Source organism: Trematosphaeria pertusa (assembly GCF_010094035.1).
Source record: "Trematosphaeria pertusa strain CBS 122368 unplaced genomic scaffold BU26scaffold_28, whole genome shotgun sequence".
In the NCBI taxonomy this organism is placed as follows: domain Eukaryota; kingdom Fungi; phylum Ascomycota; class Dothideomycetes; order Pleosporales; family Trematosphaeriaceae; genus Trematosphaeria; species Trematosphaeria pertusa.
This window is the reverse complement of record NW_022987239.1, coordinates 27,999-35,022: the sequence shown is the minus strand read 5'-3', so window position 1 is coordinate 35,022 and position 7,024 is coordinate 27,999. Positions and strand designations below refer to the sequence as shown.

General features: G+C 52.2%; 2 protein-coding genes across 2 annotated transcripts; both read right to left on the bottom strand.

Annotated features, from left to right (window-relative positions):
- Positions 1–1,453: 1,453 nt before the first annotated feature.
- Positions 1,454–2,557, bottom strand: BU26DRAFT_525806 (GCN5-related N-acetyltransferas-like protein). The gene is made up of 2 exons (XM_033830593.1): positions 2,293–2,557; positions 1,454–2,234 (listed from the first exon to the last, which is right to left on the bottom strand). Exons 1-2 carry the CDS (start codon positions 2,353–2,355, stop codon positions 1,629–1,631), a joined length of 669 nt encoding a protein of 222 aa, XP_033675569.1. The 5' UTR covers positions 2,356–2,557; the 3' UTR covers positions 1,454–1,628.
- Positions 2,558–3,596: 1,039 nt separating this feature from the next.
- BU26DRAFT_587082 (uncharacterized protein) lies at positions 3,597–6,309 on the bottom strand. Its single transcript, XM_033834673.1, has 4 exons — positions 6,286–6,309; positions 5,801–6,237; positions 3,884–5,740; positions 3,597–3,824 (listed from the first exon to the last, which is right to left on the bottom strand). The coding sequence occupies exons 2-4, from the start codon at positions 6,235–6,237 to the stop codon at positions 3,677–3,679; spliced, it is 2,442 nt and encodes an 813-aa protein (XP_033675568.1). The 5' UTR covers positions 6,286–6,309; the 3' UTR covers positions 3,597–3,676.
- Positions 6,310–7,024: the final 715 nt, after the last annotated feature.

Genomic DNA, 7,024 nt, shown 5'->3' with positions numbered 1-7,024 from the left:
CCTGTTTGAGACACTACAACCGAAGTCGTCTAAGACATTCCAATACCTACAAACTTCCACAACGAAGATCTTCCAGCCAGCTACCTACCTGTCACCACCCCCATCGACAACCCATTCAAGCATAGGTCCAAGCCCAACTCCTCTCCGGCTTCCCTGGGTTCGCCATCATATTAGTATTGAATATCTCCTCATTCCCATGCTTATCGCACACCCACCGCCTGTAGTATCTGTCCCTCGGATGCAGAATCTTGCCTTGTGGGCAGCCCACCCAACATCGTCTCCTGTTGTCGTTGGGATCTCGGGCGTTGGTAAGTAGGGCTCCATCCAGCGGGGGAGCGGCTGGTTGGGTGGCTGCTGGTTGTTTGAGGCGCCGCTACTATTATTGTCAGCCCGGCTACTTTTGGAGGGAGCTCTGCCGGAGACTTACTTGTGCGGGCGCAGCTGAGAGACAAAATCCAAGATGTCGTTCAGATCTGGATTGAAGAAGTTCCCCAGAGCTGCATGGCGATTCAGTTGGCGTAGAATCCCCGTGCCCTGGTCCTGCAGCTTAGCTTCCTGCTCCTGGATTTCAGCGATTAGAGGCTGAATAACATCCTCAGCATGCTAGAGCCTGTCATTAAGCGCCCTGATCATGTCCATTATGGTTTGGCTTGTATGACCCTTAGTGAAGTGGCGCGGAAACATGCCTTCCCCTACAAAAGGGGGTTGGAAGTGGCTTCCAGCGCCTCCTCGGTTTTATTCGGTAGATTCATCCTCTAGGTGCGAAGAATAGGGAGGGAGATGCGTTTCAGGATCGAGCTCTGCGAGTTCATCCTCTTTGATCCGATGAGAAGTGGATAGGAGTGTTCGTCGGAGTAAGGGATATACGAAAGCATCGTACGGATACAGTCCGTTGTATACACAAGCGGAATGAGATAGAAGAACACGCGTTCTTAGAAGAGGCATTCTGCGTATCGAACAATGGGGAAGTCGGAGTTGCGGGGGGGCCCTCCTCCCGCTGCTGGCCTCCATGGCCTGCTAGTCGTTCCCATAGGCAATAGTGGCCTGGGCGCCACTCCTGCTTCTATGATTGATGGTAGCAGTGTCTTCCGCAAGCGCCTGGCTAGGAAGCCCTGGGGTTTGAGAGATATCCTCCATCATGGGAAAATCGTGTACTAATTCAGTCGTATGAGGAGCAAGAGGATATCAGGAATCTTGCATGGCATATGGGAATTTATAGCTTAGATGCATTAGTGAGGGACCAGCGGGAGTTTTTGCCAGCACCTTGTATAGGAAGTTTCTGTGCTGGCCTCATTGATTCCCTGTACTCTTTGTCAGTAAGGGGAAACAGGAGATGTAAAGAGCAACAACACATGGATGAAATAGTCTCCGTAAAGAAAAGCAACGTCACGCATGAGGCGTGTTGCTGAACTTCTTGTGCCAATAACGCTGGCGACATAAGATATAAAGGTTCGCTGGACACAGTGTGGTTGAACGTCGCAGTTGCTAACCCATGGAAACGCAGTGTCGCACCTCAGAGCTACATCGCAAACCGCCATCATCGTAGTACAAGCTCCACCCCTTGGATAGATCAAGACCAGAAAACTCGATACGGAACCGGTCGTCGTTTCGCCAACACTTCTTAAAACTCATATGCTTTTGACCAAACAAATCGCATCTCCATGTCTGCCACGCTCTCCACTCGCACCCCCATCCAACACCTCATCGCACAGCTGGAATCCCAATCGCCCATAGAATCTTCTCGCTCCGTCATTCGTCCTCACCATCCCTAAATGTACGCCATTAACACCCGTCCCCTTAACATGCTGGCAAAATCTATCCACCATCAACCCACCCCACCCCCTACCCTGCCACTCCGGCAAGATATCAACGTGAAAATGCGCCGGAAACCTCCCCAACACCTCCGGCTTCCCCTGGATCATACTACACTCACCCTCATACACGGCTCGCCTAAACCCTTTGACGTCCTCGCGCTCCATCAGCGCGTCGTTGGTTTGCAACTCCGGTTTGGGAACGAGTTTTGGATCCACGATTGGCGTGAAGACTGAGCGCCAGCGCTGTGAAAAGGAGGCTGTGTCGGGCGTCCCGATGATGTATCCTACGGCACAGCCGGCGCCGTCGTCGAGAATGAAGCACGTACTGGGCGTGAGCGAGACGTAGGCTTTGTACCAAAGGTAGGAGCCGATTGTTCGGGCAGGCTCCCAGTTTACGCCCATGTCGATTGTGGCGAAGAACTGGAGGGAGGCGTTGGTGAGAGGGGCGGAGGGAATAAAGGGAGGAACAGGGACGTACGATGTGGAGCCCGTTGTTCCAATCTCGGGTGGAGTCGTAGGGGCGGATGAAAGGTGCAGCCATGGTGAGAATCAATTCGTTGTCGCGATAAGTCACTTAGAACTTGAAGCTCGTAGACTATCCGTAAGGGAGGAAAGGCTATTGATACGGAACTTGAACTAGGCTGCGGATGTGCCCACTGCGTACCTAATAGCCTAGGTAAGCAAAAGTGCCTCTGTAACGCTTTAACTTGTGCGGGTCCTTGGAATATGGAAGTAGAGTACGATCACTAACTCTTATCGTATCAATCAGAAGAGGGACCAGTGTCTTGAAATACGACCTGGCGGGGAAGAGGACGCTAAACCCCTTTCGCGCGGTCTTACTATTACTTGAAACGCTGCAGCATTGCGAAGCAGTATGCAATACGCTGTCATAGAGCAAAAGAGGCGTCCACGGATGCAAAAGAAAAGAGTTAACGGGTAATTGAGGGGGATGAACGTTGCAGTTTTCGCGGCTGCACAGGTTGAGCGCGCTAGCCGTTTACGGACAAGCTCAAGCCCTCCCCCAAGGCCTTGAGCATTCGACCACTAAACCCATCAACTTCCAAGACCCACATACTGAAGCCCTTACAAGTGGCGTGTCCGCAGGATCATTATGGTGGAAAGGCACGATGCAAGAGTGCAAAAAAAGCTCGACACGGAGTCCGAAACGGTTACCGGATCCGAAAGAGCACCTTCTTAAGCCTACCTCTCGAGCTACGCGATCAGGTATACGCCGACGTACTCCCTGATTGCAGCAAGCTGGCTACCACGTGACAAGTCTGAGACGCTCGTCAACTTCTATGACCGTCAGGGCTACCTCGCGAATCGCTGGATGCGCACCAAAATTCACCACGTGCGGTACGTGACTAGGAACTTCATGCTCCTCAGGACGACACCGGATTATTTTGAGACTCTACCAACTTTCCATCCGAGAAGGAGGATCAAGATCCCGCTTTTAGACGTATACAAGAGTTCCAGACCAGATTTTAGCGATTTTCTCTGGCTTGCAATGCGTCAAGCGCTACGTTATCGGGTCCTCAGCTTAAGCTTGGCAGGTATTTTGAAAGAGTTCAGGAGGTCTGAGACGTATTGGGGTCGACTCTTCAGCCACCCTGCGATGACGTCTCTTTGATGGTATGGTCTGCAAAGCAAGTAGGGCTTTGAAGCGATTTAAAAGCTGGAGTATGGAACAGATGGGGACTGGTGGAACTACGACATGTACCAATGATAGTCTTCTGACGCTGACGCACGCGGTTTTAAAATGCAGGTACGAGATACTGTAACCACATCTTTCACGTCACAACCCGCGGGGCCTTTAATCCTACATCTCAATCATCTCAGTCCATCGTGATCTCCAACAGCTTCTAGCCGTTCGCATGGAATATGTTATACTTCACACATCGGTAAATATAGTCACCGCCTATGAATTTGTCCGGCACATTGTTGCAGTCGTGGAGGAGCCTTCGGAAGCCATATTTACAGTCGTCCTTGCCCATTTTCCAGTCATAACCTCTAGAATCTGTATTAGCCGTCCGACTCACTCGCAAGAATGATGAAGTCAGGGGACATACTTGCACCAGTCCATGTTGTCATAAAGGTCTGGCCCACCGTTTTGTTTGTTCTCGGCTCCCAAGTTGAGGTGCATAGGCCGCCCTTCTTGGTAGAACGAATCTTGTTCGTCGGGTGGATACCGAAACATATGCTCCCAATCCTCGCCAAAGCCCTCAATCTTCTTTCCTTCGATGCAGAATGCATCTATGGCCTTATTCAGATCGTCTTCGAAGATCTTTTGGCCCTTTTGTATCGACGGATCGTAGCACAATGGCTTGTTAGCCGCTCCTCCCAGACCTTTTCCAGGCGCAAACTCTGGCGCTGGAAAAGCGGGCTTCTCATCCCAAGGGGGAGACTCGCCCCGAGTAACGCCACTAAGGTCGAGATCATAGACGAGACAACCTATCGAAGCCGTGAGTCCATGTGTCACTACGCTCTCTGGGTCGCACTGCGTCATGCCATCCGTGAGCGATTTGACACATTCATCCTTGACAATCGATTCCGGTCTGTCGCAGCTATTTGCCGTCGCTCGCAACCAAAATGAGCTTCTATTGGGAACGCCAAGTTGCGTAATGCCCCACCGCCAGTAGATATTTTCTGTATCTGGTCGCTTCCCGTGGTTGTCGCCGCACCATTGATTGATGGCGGATCCCACGCTCGGGCCGCCATCGGCATCGCTATCGTACTGTGGTGCAGATAGAGGATGGTTTCGACATGTTATTGACGGTTCTCGACTAGGGCTGAAGATGGAGTACGAGTAGGAGCCGCAGCCAACGTCAATCCCACCAGTACCAGCCATTGTGTCTTGCTCGTCGCCCCTTCTGCCACATTCCGAGTAGGCCAGCTGGTTGAAAGCATCTTTGCAGGACTTAGAACATATGAACTCTGAATCACTTGCGGGTTTCCACCACAAAGTGATGTTATATCCGCTGTATTGTTCGGCAGTGGGAGGTGGATCCCTTTTCAGGAATGGATGCGCCTGCCCAGTATCCTGCTCACCGGTTGCATTCACCATCCATCGTAATTCATCGAAAGACTTGTCGGCTTCCAGGCAGAACTTGGCGTAGGATTCCACAAAAAGCCGTTGAGGGAAGGCGGTGTCCTCCCCTGGAGCACATGCCGCGACTGGGTCCTTCATTGGAAATTGCTGAGAATAAGGGAGGGGGTGCCATGGGCGGATGGTGGTTGTCTTGACTTCGTAGTTGGTCCCCTTCGGGGGCGCCCCTGACGCCGGTGTAGGACATTGAGTTTGACAACGTTTGATCGCACCAACCATAGTACAGTCAGCCAGACACCCGACAAGGCTTGACGAAGATGAAGATGAAGTAGAGCTCGTGGTTCTAGGTGCGGTTGTGGAGGCAGTGGTGCGTATAGCAGTTGTGGGTCCAACAGTTGGTGCCATGGTTCCCTTGAGTTGGTTCCCAGGGATTACGTTTTCCGTGCCCAAAGCCTGGTTATTCATCTTTACTATCCAAGCTAAGCCGAACGCCGCAGTCCCAAGCGCACTCGCACTCGCCGCATTGACACCCAGCGCTGGAGCCATGTCGCGAGCAAACTGGATGGCAATTGCCATTGCACGCGCAGCATCTTCTGCAGTGAAAAGGAGAAGATTTAGTTGGAGCACTAGCAAATCCGCCAGAGCGTTCTCAGCGTTGAGGATGATGGCCTGCGCTCCACATATCACACCGCCGAGATCATCAAGGCGCTTGCGAAGCCTCAAGTTGCTGTCAAACACGTCTCCAGCTGGGCATCGGCCGATTCTTTGAATCAACTCGGTTGTACGGGCAGCTAGTTCTTCGGAGAGGTATATAACGACATCTCCCGGTGAATGGCCATTGGTCGAGTCAGTGAAAGTCGTAACCGCAGGCGTTTGGGGGCTGTGACAGATCAGTAAATATACAGCATGGCAGCCTTAGATGAAGGGGTAATGGACATACCCTGTGATAATAGTAGTATGCGGCTTAGGTGTAATGGTAACGAAAGGTTGGGTTGAGCTTGTGAGGGCGGCGATCGTTGAGGCGCTCAAAGCAGATTCTGCTTGATCTATCTCGGCTATAGGCGCGTGCCAGGCCGCTGGCATTGGCTGAGGTCGTTCCTCTTTCCACAGAGATATCATGAGTCCAACGAGGATGGCCAGTGCGGTGCCGCCCGCTTCTGCGGGACTGAGACTCCGTGACTCCAAATCGGTCTTTGGGCTGAGGAGGACATCGTTGACGCTCTGAATGCATTGATTGCCGACGTTCTGACAATTGATCTCTAGAGCTTCCCCGACGCTTGCTTGCAATTCTTCAGAAAGGATTATGTCAATGCCGTTGTTCGGAGACGCCGAGTCCGTGAACAACATCTTCGGTCCAGTCAATGTAGGCGTTGCCATCTGGGCGTGGTCAGCGAATGATCATTCATCAATAATGCCTGATCTTACTAGTGACGCGGAATACCGGCTGACATCTCCAAGGGTTATTGTTGAGACATCAGCTACGGAAAGGGCTGCCATAGCACTAAGTGTCGATAGAGTGAGGAGTCGAAGCATTGTAACAGCAGTGATACGAGTGGCGAGACGGAAAATACCAAAAAGAGGGCTGGGGAAAGGCAAGAAGACCGCTTCGGTAAGAGCTCGAGACAGTTGTGCTCCCGAGTGCGGTAGAAACGTTCAACTAAATACGCCTCCCAAATCCAAGAGACGTGGAATTTCGTTATCATACGTGTTCTCTTCTGGTATAATCGCCTCTTCCGCCTGGATTCCTCCAGGATAGAGAGCGGTATGTGTCTGTTCAACGCTGTTGGCCGGAGGTTCGCCTCTTCCTATGACATCCTGCACTTCCTGCGAGCTCCACTCCGACCCGGAGACGTGGCCTCTTGACCGGCGCATATATTCCTCCCGAGGCCAATGCAATCCATCGCAGAGGGATGTATTACACCTGATCCGCTAGGTTCACCGTGACTTGGGCTTGGTTAGAGCAGTGCCCCACCCAATACGTAAAAGCCGGCGACGCCACATCTGGGCAGGCGAATCAGCCGGACGCGGCGCGGCGTATCCAAACAGCAGTTCCAAGGACGCCACGCTGCACTGGAGATAGCATTTGCTTTTCAAATGTAGCCCGATGTCCTCGAGAGTCATAACATATATTCTGGATTCACCGCCAAGGTGGGCCCTTCGGGCT

What these genes read in the sequence shown, in the direction of transcription:
- BU26DRAFT_525806 (XM_033830593.1), bottom strand. Translation starts at nt 2,355, where the DNA reads ATGGCTGCACCTTTCATCCGCCCCTACGACTCCACCCGAGATTGGAAC. An exon ending in GGAACAACGGGCTCCACATC is followed by an intron (nt 2,235 to 2,292) that starts GTACGTCCCTGT and finishes GCCTCCCTCCAG; the next exon opens with TTCTTCGCCACAATCGACAT.
- BU26DRAFT_587082 (XM_033834673.1), bottom strand. Translation starts at nt 6,237, where the DNA reads ATGGCAACGCCTACATTGACTGGACCGAAGATGTTGTTCACGGACTCG. An exon ending in CATACTACTATTATCACAGG is followed by an intron (nt 5,741 to 5,800) that starts GTATGTCCATTA and finishes GATCTGTCACAG; the next exon opens with CCCCCAAACGCCTGCGGTTA. An exon ending in GACAACATGGACTGGTGCAA is followed by an intron (nt 3,825 to 3,883) that starts GTATGTCCCCTG and finishes TACAGATTCTAG; the next exon opens with AGGTTATGACTGGAAAATGG.